Raw genomic sequence first — 16,079 nt, forward strand, 5'->3', positions numbered from 1 at the left:
CCAACGTAGCTACACAAGTTCTAATGAGTGTAGAATTTGCTATATTACGCACTTGTAAGACGGAAACAACACATACTGGTATAACGTCCTCTTAACTATACAAGATTACCAAAATCTCCAAATAAATGATTTTTTTCTTCAGAATTAAAACTATTCCACTTTCTAAGTGTATTATTGAATAAAACAAATAGATACTAATTTTAAACAAACTTTAATCCTATATATTAACTAAACATTTTAGAATTTAAACATAACAGTAAGCAAGTTAACAGTTACACAGTAAACAAATAAATTGAAAAAATATAATTTTATTTAAACCAAGGCTATAAAGTACTTGTACATTTATGTTACTTGACAAGTAAAATAAATAATTTAGGGTAATGATAATCATAAAATTGTAAATTTAATTATTTAATAAACTTTGGTGTGTATTAACGTCATATTTGTGAACAAATAATAATTTAAAGATGTTGGGAATATTGCGAGTATAAAATGAATATGTTTAAATATTGTCAAAAACAGAGATTATTCATATATTAGACATTATTATTAAACTTTTATAATGAAAAAAAAATATTTTTTGAAGAAAATTAATTTATATATTTTAATTATTCTCAAATTGTGTATTTTGGTATTTTCTTAAACTTCCAAAATACCCTATTTCAATTCAAAGTCATCCAGCTGAAATATTTAGTGGTATCTCTTAGCATGAACACCCTGAATATTATAAATAGTAAATATTTAAGAGGATGCTACACCCGCATACGCTGTCACTGTCTTATAAGTGTATAGTATAGCAATTTGTACATTTTCAATAAATAATTCATTTACCTCTGTTTTATTTGATATTGGAACAAATTGACCTAATATCTAAATTAGAAGTAATATTATCTAGTGAATCTCATAGGTTTTTTTTATATTTTAATTGTAAAGCGAGTTATGAGAATATGATGTACAAACAATTTACAATTTTAAAATATTCATCTCCTTTTAAAATTAAAATATTTTAAAAAAAAATCTATGAGGTTCACTAGATAATATTATTACTTTTAAATATGATAATAGGTTAATTCGATCTTACATTAAGGTCTAGTTGTACCATCACCGATTAAAGTTAACCGGAGTTTAATTGGCCGAAATTGCCCAGTTAAATATCTGTTATCAGCTAATTAAGCGTAAACAAAGTTTAACCGTAGACGGTACAACTGGCCCTAAGTATAACAGAGTTAAATAGATTATTCAGAACGAACAATTTGCCATATTATGCCTTTGTAAGGCAATGTATTATCAAGTCGTCCAATCAAGTGTTTAAAAATAGTGAAATATTAAATAAGTTATAATACCTCCAAACAGACATCTAATTACTGAATACATATTTTCTCCAAATTCATAACTTGCTGTTTCAACAATAATTAGCATTGTTTTTAATATTCCAATAAAAAACTCGGGATGTTTTGTATCTTGTAGACTATTCTTCAATCTATAAAATAATTTTGAGTAGTAACATTAAAGTAATCACCATACTAAAACATTGAGCACATGTAAAAGTATTTCTATTTTTAATAACTAATTAATTATGTATTTATAATAAATTACACTTGAATAATTTTATAAACATATTCATCGTGTTTATCATCACTATGATTTAGTTTGACATTTAACTGAATCTTATCAAGCAAATCGGATATACGTGATTTTTCATTTTCATCAAATAAATTGTTTAATATATAATCAAATATTAAGCTGCTAAAAATAGAAACTAGAACTTCATCCTTCAGTGCCATTTCGAAGACTAATGTTTCTAGATTATTGGCATAAATCTGTTTAACTAAATGATCCCCTGTGATCAATGTCATTAGATGATTTGGACTAATACATGAAAGCTGAAAAATAATTAAATATTAAATGCATTACTACAGTGAAATACAAATATATTATATCATTAAATAAAATATTGGAGAATTTGAAATTCAACAGAATCAACAATTAAGGTAATAATATGGTATCTTTGATAACTTATAGGTATTTTTTGCAAAAAATATTATTTTATTTAAAATAATATAGGGGAATGGTTAATTTTCACGAAATCAATAACACTTTTTTAATAACATTTTTTTTATGGCTATTGTTACCAATTATAAATTTTAATATATATATTATATCCAACTAAGTAAGGTAAGTTTAATTATAAACATATTTTTATCACATGTTTTAAAAAATATCAATATATATATCAATTTTTATCGATTCTGATCATTTAAAAATAATACTATCTTTACCAATGGTTTTCAACCTGGATGTTGCAGCACACTGGTGTGCCGCGAGCACGGACAAAGATATAATGAACTGGAAATGATAAGGTGGGCGGGTGACAGGGGACGGCTCGCAAAAGGTTCCTCTATTATCATCAAAACTCATAATTGAATGTTTTCAGCACTAACAGTGGTTTTATTTAGCATCACATTTTGTATCTCAGTTTGTGTTTTATACAGATGGCGCTGTAAACTCTCAATTATGATTGCAACCCTCCGCATTTGCCTCTTGTACATACTTTTGAGGCCACTGATAAGCTGCTCATTTCCAGTCTATTATATCTTAATCCGTGGCCGTGAGTATTCACTAAGTGTGCAGTCTTCTGAAAAATGTTAACTATTCGTCCAAGAATAAAATTATAGAAATTAGTTAGCCCATAAAACACACATTTCTAATTAAATGTATATAAATATAATTCAAAACAATTTTGTTCATCTAATTATTTAGCGCAAAAAAAAAATGTCAGTGTGCCGTAAATTTTTTTTAAAGATCAGTGTACCGTGTTTCATAATAGTTTGAAAACCACTGATCTATACTATGACAATTTGCATCTTTTAGGCGGTGGTCAGGCAACTCCCATTTGTCACCATTTCCCCCTTGTATGCTAACGCAAAATTGGGTATGTTCAATGCATATTTACTAGGTTATATGTGTGTAATTTGGAAACAACACATACGGGTTCAGCATCTATTTAAAATATAAGTGAACTACAAAATATTATTTAAAATATATTTACTCACAGCATTAAGTATTTCTTTGACCATTTCATTTTTTTGCAATAAGCAATCACAAATTTTTAATGACAATAGTGAATGATTTAAAAAATGATTAAATGTTTTCTTGTAATGACGGTGAATTGAAAATTTTTCTCCTTCAATTTTAACCTAAAATCATTTAGTTATTATTAATTTTATTTTTAAATCATGATTTTAAAATGTAATTACAATAAATTGGAAAACTGTTCTAATTGCTGGAAAAATTATTTTTATAAATCGTTTAGAATCTGCCAAAGAATAAGATGCTATTTGTGATGGATGATAACCATACTTAAAATCCCCTTTTTCTTTTGATTGTTTTTCTGAAAAAAAAAATATTAATTATATAATATGTATGTAAATAAAGATATCTGCAAAAATAAAAACGTCATTAAATTATTTAAACCTTATAAGATAATATTAAAATATATAAATATATATACCTAAATATAGTTTATATTTTTTTAAGAGGAAGTAATACGGGCATTTTTTGTCTCTATCTTACAAGAGTATATCTGGCAAATTTACGCACAGCAGATTACTTATAGCTGTTATTTAAAAAATCAGAGTGAATCCACTTATTAAGAAACTTTAGGGTAAGAACATTATCTGTGTTAGGTATAAAGCTATATTATCGTATAGGTTTTTTTTACAATAGTTCAATTTTTGAGCAAGTTCTAAAATAAAGCGTAAATTAAAAATCCTCATAACTCACTTAAAAACTGAACTATCATAAAAAAACCCACATATAAACACAGATAATGCTCTTGCAATCAAGTTTCATACTATGTCGATTCAAGCAATTTTTGAACTAACAAAGTTAAATGTGATATGCCGAGATATAATGTGAAATATGGTATGTTACACACTTATAAGACGGAGACAATAAAGGTCCGTGTAACGTCCCTTTAAAAAATAAATAAATAAACACCATAGTAAAACCACTATACTCTATTCAAAATAAGACTGTGATTAGGCGGCGACCAGTTTTTGTCGGGCGGCGGTCAGACATGTGGCCGGATGCCGTCCCCACTACGGCGACGCATCAGGTGCTGCCACGGAACAAAGCCACGCCCATGCGCACAACTCAGCGGCTTGGTCATGGTCTTATTTTGAATAGAGTATAGATCGCTCACTTCCGCTCAGAATCTAAAATTAAACCATTTTAAACCATTAAATCATTTTTTTAATAACCACTTAGAATATTATATTTTATCATACCTGCCAAAATAGATGAAATGGTTTCATTAACATTGTCTTTAGAAATGCTAATCCTAAAATAAATAATTATAATTAATAGCATTATATTATATAAATTCTTAATCAAAATATTACTCATTTAATTGTGGTAAATAAAACTTTTGAAACTGCTTCAACTTTAAAACAAAAATTTGAAATACTCGATAAAATAAATCTATTAAAGGACTCTTATCTTTTTCAATTAAATTCAAGTTTGTAATCGACTGATTTTGTCGTTGAACAATGTAACTTAATACATTCATGACCATGTTACACAAATTTATTTGAAATCTAAAAAATAAATAGATATTAATCATACATGTATCTGAATTGAACAAAAAACTTATGTTGCATTATTTACAGATAAAACTACTATTTAGTATTAATTTGAAAAATATTTGTATAGTAAACATACATTTACAAATTATTCCACAAAAGTAAAGTAATTTTACTTAAAACTTATGAATTAAAGATATTTTGTTCTATTAATAGCAGATTTATGGCCATATGTAATGTTATATCAAATTAGTTTGTATCTAAAATATGTTTATGTGTGAATATATCATAAAGTTATTTATTTTATTTTTCTAATATTTAATATATTTAAGATATTTTAATTAAAGACAGTAATTTATAATAGAACAAGTGAAAATTTAAAAAAAAAAATATTATATTTTTATATTTAACTGTATTAATATACTGTAATAACTTACTCAGGTTGTAGAGTAGGATCTAATAAATTAGAAAAATGTAAATGAATTACACGAACTAGAAAATTTAATGATAATTGATTGTGTAAATGTGTGATAAGATGATCAATATAAATATAAGCTTTAGGTCTTAATGAAGATTTTGATGACCAACTTCTTCCAGTGATTAAAGTCTCATCTAAAAATTTATCCATGTAAGGTAAAAATTCTATAAAAAAAAAAAGTTATGACAAATAAAGATAATTTTTCCTCAAGGTAGTCAAACATTTTATCCGAACATACCATGTTTATAATCATTAAGTACAACACTTTCAAACCCAGAAAGTAATTCTGAACGAATGTTACTAATATCTGATGCTACATTACAGTTCATTAAACTTATAATTCTACCAGGCAATGAAGGACAATATACACGAACTCCATCCTTAATACCTTTTACAAATTGTGAAAAAAAAAACAATAATCTCACTTGAGCATGTTTTAAATCTAATACTAAATCTCTGTGGTCTGGTCTGAAACATAAATAAAAATATAAAATATATATAATTTTTGTAAATTAATATTTATCATAAAAATTTTAATGTAAATTACTTATAGGGAATATCCAAATTAAAAAAGCTAATGAGTACTGGAATCAATTCTAAAATGTCCTTCTTGAAAGCTGGAACTTCACTATAAAATGTATAATATGTTTTCAATAGCAATGCAAGTTCTTTTAAAACTTTAAATGATACTTTTCCCATTGGAACAAAGACATACTAAAAATAAACAAAATGAAAACGGTACATGATTTATAAAGAATTAAAAATCTTGGCTACAAATTAAGTTTATAAAATTAATAATTAAAAGAAAATCTAAGTAAAATACTCATAATAACAATTAAAAACAAATAACATAATAAATCATATCAATTTTATGTTTGAAAAATCAAACTTGTAATTTTACAATGTTAGTAATAAAATTATTTAAATTGTATTACTCATAAATAATTAATATTATAAGTAAATTATGTATGAGCAAATCTAAAATCTAAAATATATTTTATATAATTAAAATAGTTTATAAAAATATGTTCTATGAATATTATAACAAAATATATATAAATATTACCAATACTTACATTAACAGAGTTTCTTGTGACAGTCGTAGTTAAACGTATAGTAGTGATTAATACTTTTAAATCGGAAGTTTTTTGAAAATTAAAAATTTTCTCTGGGCTACTAGAATTGTTATATATATCCTTAATAAGCATTAACAATCTATAAACCTAAATAAATAAATATTTACAGAATTATTCATACGATTATCTTTTACAATTTTACAGTATTATGATACTGTTACAATTAATGTATCAGATTGGTAAAATTTTTAAAAATGTAATTATATTTTATTTATTAATTGTACATATATAAGTCATGAGACCAACTATCAATATGTAATAAAAAAAATCAGTAATGTCATACTGTAAAATGAACTTAATATAATAAAAAAATTATATATTTTATCTAAAATAAATGATACACAACAAACCTCTGCTTTTAAAACACAATCGTATTTTGGTTTAAAAGAATTTATTAAATCTTTAAGGATCAATACACTACAAAGGACACTCTGTTCATTATCAGTTTCGACAACTTGTATACACGACTTAAAGATGCTATGAAGATGAATTTTTAATTGTTCGTGTCTAGGGAGGACTTTATTAATTATTTGAAGTATAACCTTTCTTAATTTCTGTAAAATATACAATACAAAATATATGAGTTATACAGTTAAAAAATTATATTAATATATTAAAATATTTGATACGACAGGTTTACTCCAAACCTACCACTGAAAACTTTAAATACTTAATTGTATTGTTTTGTAATGTAATTATAAGCTAAATTATAAATGGGATTAATTTCAAAAATATTTCATTAATATTTACAGTTTTTCACTCTTAAATAATACTTACAAATACATCATTGTCTGGGCTAAAAACTGGTTCAGTCGAGTTTAACAGTTTAAGTAAAACAAAAAGCATGTTATCAAAGTAAATTTGAGTTCGACAACATTCCTGAAAATCAAATTAAAAATAGTAATTAATATTGCTGTCTGAGAATTATAATATTGTTTTTTGAAGTATAATTTAAGTTACCTCAATACTATCAGATATCTTTTGTACAAGCTGCAGTTTAACCTTCATATTCACAGCAGCATTTAATATCAGTGACAAATCCACTGGACCTGATGTCCTGGGGTGTACTATTTTACGAACTGGCTCCATATCTTAGAAATAACTGAAAAATTTAAAAAAAAATGTTAAAATATACGCTAATTATTTAATAAATAAAGGTTTTTCATTTTGTTTCATTTAAGTAGTGAAAGATACCACGATAACATTATTTTAGATTCTGAGTGGAACGATGAATGTATTGATTTTACAATGATGTGTGTTTTTTTTTTTTTTTTTATTTTATTTCTTTTTTTTTTTTTTTGTCTGTCATCACATTTTAGGACAGTAAAAGTGCTTGGATTTTCTTCAACAGTAAATTTTCTGATAGGAAAATGAATCTAGTTGGTACTTTGGGAGGTCAAAAGTAAAATTTTTCCAATAGATTTCAAAAGCACCGTGAAAAACAAAAGAAAAACTAAAGAAAAACGGGAACTTTTATGCAAAATCTGTTTTCGAGAAAATTGATTTTGGTTTTTGGTGTAACTTTAAAACGAATGACTGTAGATACATGAAATTTTCACTGGTTGTTTATATTTCCATTTTCTATACATGATAAAATTTTCAAAATATTTTGATTTGTTTTGAGCTGTTAACGGACATATTCAGTTTCCAATTTAATTAGTTTTTTTTTCTATGAATGTCAATAAAACTTTATTTGTTAAATAAAAATACTTGAAAACTTAATACAAGGCTACTACTATATTGTTACAATGACATTTGAAAAATCCTTAGTCGCAGTTTTTTTTATTAGCATTTAAAGTTCAAAAATTGACAAAATATGTAAAAATCCCGAAAATTAGCAAATTATTTTGAGTCAATAATTCGTAAAAATTTAAAATTAAATAATTATTTTGTAGTTAAAAATGTATAAAATGTTTAACTTTTATATCTAAGGATTGAAAATTTAAAACAAGATTCCACGTAAATATTTAATTCTGTTACCAAAAATTCTAAGAAATACATAAGCACAGTTTATTTTTATAGTCATTTTAAGTTCAAATTTGGACGAAATTACATATTAAAACCTGGAATAACTATTTTAGTTATTTTGTTATGATTGTATAATATTATTTGTGGGTACTTGAAACTTCTAAAGTATACTATTATATATCTATGATAGTACCACGGTTTGTTGTTGATGTATAACGTGTTACAATGGATATTGTGATATGATTAATTTGGAATTTATTATTGATACCTATTATAGGTCAATTTTTTTTAATACTATAGATAAGTATACCTATAATAGGAATGTCTAATACCTAGACTGACAAACCGTCTCTGCTCAGAATCGTTTTTCTCATACAGTGATATTATTTCATTGAATTCAAATTTAATACTATCCATTAGACAGTGACCCACTTGTAACCTACTGTACAGCAGAGCGACATCCACTTACCCACCTTTTTCTATATTTATTTATAACAATTTACAAGAAAATATTTATATCAATAAATTGGTTATTAATTTGCTAAAATATTGAATAATCTAAGAGGTATATTATAATACCAATATTCATATACTAGATCATCTTACATAACTACATTTATGAAAAAATAATTGTACACCAACTTTTATAATAATTAAATAATTAATAATGATGTAATATTACTACCACAAAATACATACTCAATTTTGATAAATAATTTTCTTACTTATCAATTAAATAGTTTACTTGTACCAAACTTGATATAAATAAAATTGATACTATGTACCTATTTTATTTAATTTATTTACACGTCATATTTTTGCCATCCAACCTGTTCTGTACATACCAACCCAGTTACTTATATCTGCCTAGTATCCATTATATATATATATATATATATATATATATATATATTATGGTTATGTAAACAGTAATATTTACATTAAAATGCCTACCACACATACAACAAAAATTAATGAAGTTCAAACAAATATTAAAAATTGCTATGTTTACCAATAATCAAGAAAAATATTTTAAGGCTGTACATTCAGTTCAAATGATAAGTACCTAGTTAAACCTATTCCCAATGTAATATCAATAGTAATGATAATAGAAATACATCTAAAATAGGTTTTACTCTTAAATTAAAGTGTTAGCATTGACATGAAAGTAAAATAAATATTTTATGTCGAACAATGAGTCCAAGTAACTAAAAGCGTTAAAAAAATTCTTTAAAATGTATTTTAGATGCAAGTTTCTACTATAGATGTAATTTTTATTTAACATAACCTCTTTATACTGGCTAATGCCCAATAGTTTACATCCAGTACACACACAATATTATTGCAGTTGATAATTGTGGTAATACTAACGCTAACAAAGGCGTTACTAATTAGGACCACAAACATAGAAGGTACAAATGCAATCGTACAATAATAAAATAAAAATTTATAAAACGGCATCGCCGGATCGTTTACCTTTCGTTTATTGTTCCTAAATGAAAATCGTGTAAGGCACCGTTTTGTACTGTTGTTTGGACGCCGAGGTCCGTCAACCGGACTTCATTGTTCATATGAAGACGGCAGCCTTGTGGAGAGTTCACCGTCTCGAATGTGCGACAAACCCATGAATTCCATCGATTTTCGAATCAAACGACTTCGGTGGCAAAATTATTGTTCTTATAATTGTAGTTTGTACAAAATCGATTTAATTTTTTTAAATTATTCCGTAAATAATAATGATAACGTCAGTGCGGCTAGGAGAAACGCGCGTACTATATTATCACCGGCGACGCAAACAGGGCAACGACTATCGAACGAGTGAATCGAATGATGATCGACTGTACAGTATAATATTATGATCGGTGGACGCGCCGGCGAGCGTGTTAATGCGTTATCACTTTATCAGCAATCATATTATTACTATCCCGATTTCTGATCGTTGTATCAATTATCATAGAACATTAACTATTAATATAGCAATAATATAGCAATATAACATTAATTTATTAATTTATTGTTCTATGGTTCTATGGTTCTATGGTTCCTTCCAACAGATTAATTATTAAATAATAAAAATAACTAAAACGCTAGCATGCTTGGAAAATACCTATATTGTTAAAATATTAATACCGGGGAATGTGTATAAATAAAAATTCATTTTTTTGAGTCATTATTGATTTTATTTTAGTCAGTGGCAGATCTAGGATTTTGTTTATTACTTTCCCATTTGGTTAGGTGCTTCAAGCTGCCGGTGATCACCGGGTAGCTAAGACTACACACTGCTCCCAGCTAAAATATATACGTCAAATAAAAAATTTTCGGCTGTAGGTAATGCAGTTCGGACTCAATATTTTCAGATTTTTTATGCGCTACCAGATTTATCATTAAATTCAAATTTAACACACACATTACAGTACCTAAGTCAATGACAGTTGGTGCATTGAGGAGGTCAAAATTAAAATTCCCAGTAGTTTTCAATAGTGCCGTGAAACAAAAAAAAAAATTAAGGGAAAAAACGGGAATTTTTGCCTCCCTTTTACCATAGTCTAAAATAGATTCTAAAATAGCCATTTTGTAAGTTTTTCAATTGTATATTATGGAAAAAAAATTTGAAATATGTTGTATTTTTATTGAAAGAAAAGAACTTATATTTTTAAAAAAATTCAACACATTGCTTATTACCTATTGTATAATATTAGTTATAAAAGTATGGAAACCTTACAGTTATACAAATCACAATTCGAAGGGTACTTAACATAACTGTAAATCAGATGTATAATATACCTACCTTGCTACCTACTAAGTATACATTTTTTTTAATTACATTATTCATCATATTATACATAAATACATATTTTAGATTGACTTGTGTATTATTTCAATAAACAATTCAGTTAAATATTAATGCAATATATTATATAGGATTATTGGCTAGTTTATACAATTTTTATAAATTTATGACTGGAAATAAATTAATTAGTAATTATTACTAAATAGTATGAACAGTAGCCAGTGAACTCGATATAGGTATATTATTATTACATATTTTATTATTTTCACAACAGAATATTCAAGCAGATTCGATAAATCCTTTTTATTATTTATAATTCATTGTTATTAGAGTAGATGCATTATAGTTAGGAAATAATATCAACAAAAAAATAACCCAAATCAACACAATAAATGTAACTAATTTAATTAAGTGAACTTATAACTTAATTTTGAAACAGATTAATTGGTTGAAGAACATTATAATATAATAGATATTAAGTACAATTAAATAAAAATAATAAATTATATTCATATTCCAATATAATAACATTAAATTAAAAAAATATTAAATTATTATTAATATAATATTAGGTAAGAACAACTTAGTCATAGTTTATAAAAATATATGCAAGACAATTTTTTAAACATAAAATATTATACAGTAATGTAAGAAATAACGAAGTCTAATGTCAAAAACATACAATTTAGATAGTTTATTTAAATGTGTAAATAATAAAATATATAGAGTTTACAGAGATAACTGATCACATTAAAGAGAATATTATTTTTATGGTTAATAATAGTATAATAGTGATGCTATGCATTTTTTTTTAATATTGAATTAGAAAATGGAATTAAAGCTTGCCATAAGATGAATAATAACAAATAATAAAGAACAATAGTTATAAGATAGTTGATTAATTACATTTGATAGTTCTTTTAGTTATATTCTGTATATTGTACATTCAATAATAATTGTTTAGATTACAATATAAATTATAATATATTATGCTTTTTTAAACATAAACATTATATTTAGTTTATATTAAAATATAATATTATCGCTTAAAATGTTTAATAAATTATAAACATTTAACTAACTAGATATTTTTAGTTTTATGCAACTTAAAAATAATATACAGAGTTTAAGTCAATTTTAATTAATAAACATTAAAGAAATAATGAATGTGAATTATCTCCAATCTTTTATAAGTGCATAATTCTATGACTGTTTTGATATAAGTTCTTGTTCTCGTACCAACATTGATTCTTTCTGATGTTCTCTTTGTAATGCTTCTCTTTGTTTGGCCACACGCAAAACATTAGCTCTTTTCTAAATTATAATAATAGTGTATTACAACATACAAATAAATAATGATTTGGTTATTTTATATTAAGAATAAACTCTTCATGTTTACTATACACTCAAACAAGAATATAAAATACATTAGGTTTTAATTTTAACTAATGACTTACATACATATTAAATTACGCAAATAATGTTTCTCTATAATATTGAAAATAAATAATAAAATTTAAGCAATTTTAAATTACTTGTATGTTATTCATAGGAGTGCCAGCCAAATCAAAGAAAAATGTTTTTCAATATTTGTTATTAAAATTATTTATTTATTTGTTATAATCAATATATTATTGAGTAATGAACATCATAATACTAAGTTTAGAATATATCTGTTATAACAAATAAATTATTTGTAATTACAGAAATCATATCCATTATAGCACAAAAATTAATTGTAATAACGAACAAACATTAAAAAAATATTTTTTTGTGGATTGATTCCTACACTTCCGTATTACGAATATATATATATTTTAAACTTTATAAACTTTTTAAATTAATGAAATGCACAATTACTGATTTTATAGAATCATACATACTACAGAAATATACTTATATACATTTAACAGTTTGTATATTGTTTGCTTCACAGTTAATTATAATACATATTTTCTATTATGTTCTTGAGTGTAATAAAAATGTATAAGTATACACCAATAGCATTTTTATCATAGGTAATAATATAAAATTTTACTGAATGTGTTTTCCTTTACTTCTTATTAAAGCACAGATGTTGTAGTAGCAATATAATAGTAAAATTGATTGTAATTTGCAAAATAAGAATGTTTTGTTGTAATTTTTTTATTCAATGTTATCAATTATTTATTTTAGATTCTGAACATATAAAAATATATTGTTTGAAATGTTGTATTGTAAAATTAAATGTATACAAAAATACATACATACATCAATAAAGCGTACTAGCTATATAGTTGATGTCAATGCTTTAATATTTGGTACTATTTTGGCTTTTTCGTGTCTAGAATATGTATGGAATCCACTAACATTTTAATATGTTATATATTATTAGAACAAATAGAAAGTTTCTAAAACACTGTATAATATGTACACAAATAAATAATAATAAATCTCACTTCTAATGTCATAGTTTTTTTGTGTAAAAACATGAGTTTTTTTTTTAATTCAACCAGCTGTCCATGGCAATGTTTAATGGATGAGAACTGAAAATTAATAATGTTATTAACTAAAATACTAAAAGCATAATAATTTTATTTCACCATATTTTGAACTTCTGATTCATTTAATAAATTAGACAGTTCTTCATTTTCTTTGAGCATAGCATCTATAAGCGATTTTTGTTTGCCACTAAAACATTAATAACATTTTAATAATATAAACATGAAATAGCCATTAGTACATTCAGTAGTGTACCCAGGGGAGCATTAAGGGTTAATATATGGGTGGGGCGCAAAATTATTTTGTGCCCCTGATGTATTTTATGAATATATATTAAAGTATGAATAACTTAAAAAATTTTCCTCGATAACCTCGGTATTCAAGTTAGTCATTTACATTTCATGCAATTATTATAGCTACATACAAATTTTTTTCTTATACTAATTAGTAATTATCTATTTGGAACGATGATCCTTTTTTTTTAATAGTACTGGAAATTGGAATATTTATTATGTAAAATGTTTATATTTCATTAACTAATAAATTGTAAGTAACTCCTATGTTATTAGTTATTTATGGAGTGCTTATATATTAAGAAGGATTGACTTGTAATACTAAATGAATCTTTATTAACAAATATAGACATGTACTAGTGGATGCAGACATTTAAATCAGGATTTTGGCCAATGTTGACATTCACAATACGGTTTTGGTTAATGTTGACAAAGGTACATAATATTATAGTATAGTACTAATACTATAGTCTATAGACGATAATATAAAATAAAAACAATATTTTTAGTTATAAATATTAATAGTTAATTTTATTAATTATTATTATTATTATTATTATTATTAAACAATATTATACTAGTATTATTAATTTAATTTATCATTATTTTGCCGTACAAAAATTAATATTTAAAAAATACTTATTTATATATTAATTATTTCAACATTTTATCGAAATTATCAACTTGTACAATACCATTACTGTATTGATAGATACTAGAGTATTAAATAGTATGATTAGATCAGATTAAATAATATCAGCATCACCAACATTCATCAATATCATTATATAAATGTCGACATTAACTAGCATTAACAAGTTATTAATTTGCTAGCTCTCGGAAAAAAATGTACTATTTCTACTGCTTATAAGGTGCCATAGGTTCATATAAAATGGGTTGTTTAAAAACTAATAATACATCAATAATACAGATCAAACATCAAACAGCATAACAATAACCACAGTGGGTCTTAGTAGGGTTTGAAATAATGTTGTCACCTCACCACTGCTTATTTATATACTTATTACTTATATGGGTACTTTTATTACAGATATTAAAAATGAATTATTATCACTAACGTATATTATAATATTATGTTCTTATTATTTTTTTTTACGTTTTTTTCCGATATAGGTAGTAGGTACCTACTTATTATTATGGTTGATAGCAAGATAAAAAATCTGAGTGGCTGGGCTACAAAGTTTTTACACGTCTCGAGCGAGGATATAACAAACCAGTACCATTAAGCCCGATTAAGGTATTTAAGAGCATAAGTTGCAAACATTAAAATAATAAATTATAGTAACAAAATTTAATAATAAATACTGTGACTAGGTAAAATATTATAATACAATCAAATTGTCTCTGAGTCTACTTACACAACTTCTTTAATCTCAGATTGAACATCTTTCAAATCTGGATTTATTTGATTTAAATAGGAGTTGATTACTATTAATCCGGGCTTTGTTACTAAACTAATCAAAAAAATAATAAGGTTTATGTTTTTAAGGAATAAAAATATATACACGTAATACTTCATAATAAATTGTTCATAATTACTTCGATTCATTTAAATTCCGACATTTATCATTAGGTACCATGTTTAAATCTTCCATTTTATTGAAAATAAATACTTTATAACACTAGAAAAACTGAGTCTCAAATATAATAATATTACCTTGAAAAATTGTACATCAGAACGTTTAGTGATAAATGATAATATTTATCATATTTATTATCACTCAATTAATATTAGACCGTGAACTTTGTATGTTCAGTTGCCTATTTATGACTTATAGCACGGTCTTAGAATAATATAGCACTTAGCGGACTTATAGCATGACAAAATAAATAGTCATGACTTATAGTGGAGTTATCCAAAGTAAATAAAACCATTATTTTTAATTAAATAAATTTAATTAATTAAACCATAATTAATATAATTTAAAAATCAAGATAAATGTTGATTAAATAATTTTAGTAAATTACCTATCTTAAAATTGATTAAAAATGTATTTTTAGTTGATAATAGTTCTATAACATACCTAAGTAAATTTACATAATGAATAAATTATCTGCTTAATACATATTTTTTTGTTTTTTATGCAAGGTTTAAAATTTTAAATTCACGGTAATAATCATTTTTAAAATTTCTATTACTTTTGAATATATTGACACTAAACTGCCGATTGCTAAGCTATTGGTTGGTAAATTTCAAACGTATTATCAAAAATAAAAGTTCAAGTATAATATTTAGTTATATTTTACTAATTTAGAAGTTTAATTTTGAATATTTAATTTAAAATACCTACACTGTTAAAAATCGAAACCTATAACTATTGATAGTTA

The 16,079-nt window shown here is 24.6% G+C and overlaps 2 protein-coding genes across 3 annotated transcripts in view; both read right to left on the reverse strand.

Annotated features, from left to right (window-relative positions):
- Positions 1–10,072, reverse strand: part of LOC100570961 (transformation/transcription domain-associated protein) — a 41,797-nt gene extending 31,725 nt beyond the window's left edge. For both annotated transcript variants that reach the window (XM_029485910.1, XM_029485908.1), the window contains exons 1-14: positions 9,642–10,072; positions 7,158–7,299; positions 6,975–7,076; positions 6,548–6,751; positions 6,138–6,284; positions 5,609–5,775; positions 5,300–5,529; positions 5,021–5,225; positions 4,404–4,598; positions 4,290–4,342; positions 3,258–3,391; positions 3,054–3,197; positions 1,597–1,883; positions 1,344–1,480 (exon numbers count right to left, since the gene is read on the reverse strand). In XM_029485910.1, the coding sequence (XP_029341770.1) occupies positions 1,344–1,480; positions 1,597–1,883; positions 3,054–3,197; positions 3,258–3,391; positions 4,290–4,342; positions 4,404–4,598; positions 5,021–5,225; positions 5,300–5,529; positions 5,609–5,775; positions 6,138–6,284; positions 6,548–6,751; positions 6,975–7,076; positions 7,158–7,286 (2,134 nt within the window). In that variant the 5' untranslated portion in view covers positions 7,287–7,299; positions 9,642–10,072. The remainder of the gene's footprint in view (positions 1–1,343; positions 1,481–1,596; positions 1,884–3,053; positions 3,198–3,257; positions 3,392–4,289; positions 4,343–4,403; positions 4,599–5,020; positions 5,226–5,299; positions 5,530–5,608; positions 5,776–6,137; positions 6,285–6,547; positions 6,752–6,974; positions 7,077–7,157; positions 7,300–9,641) is intronic.
- Positions 10,073–11,336: 1,264 nt separating this feature from the next.
- Positions 11,337–15,384, reverse strand: LOC100167618 (pallidin-like). Its single transcript, NM_001246139.1, is given in 5 exon segments — positions 11,337–12,270; positions 13,395–13,481; positions 13,539–13,626; positions 15,110–15,205; positions 15,291–15,384. Coding segments are annotated over 5 exon segments (438 nt in total). The 5' UTR covers positions 15,347–15,384; the 3' UTR covers positions 11,337–12,159.
- Between the last annotated feature and the right edge of the window lie 695 nt (positions 15,385–16,079).

Source organism: Acyrthosiphon pisum, chromosome X (assembly GCF_005508785.2).
Source record: "Acyrthosiphon pisum isolate AL4f chromosome X, pea_aphid_22Mar2018_4r6ur, whole genome shotgun sequence".
NCBI lineage: Eukaryota > Metazoa > Arthropoda > Insecta > Hemiptera > Aphididae > Acyrthosiphon > Acyrthosiphon pisum.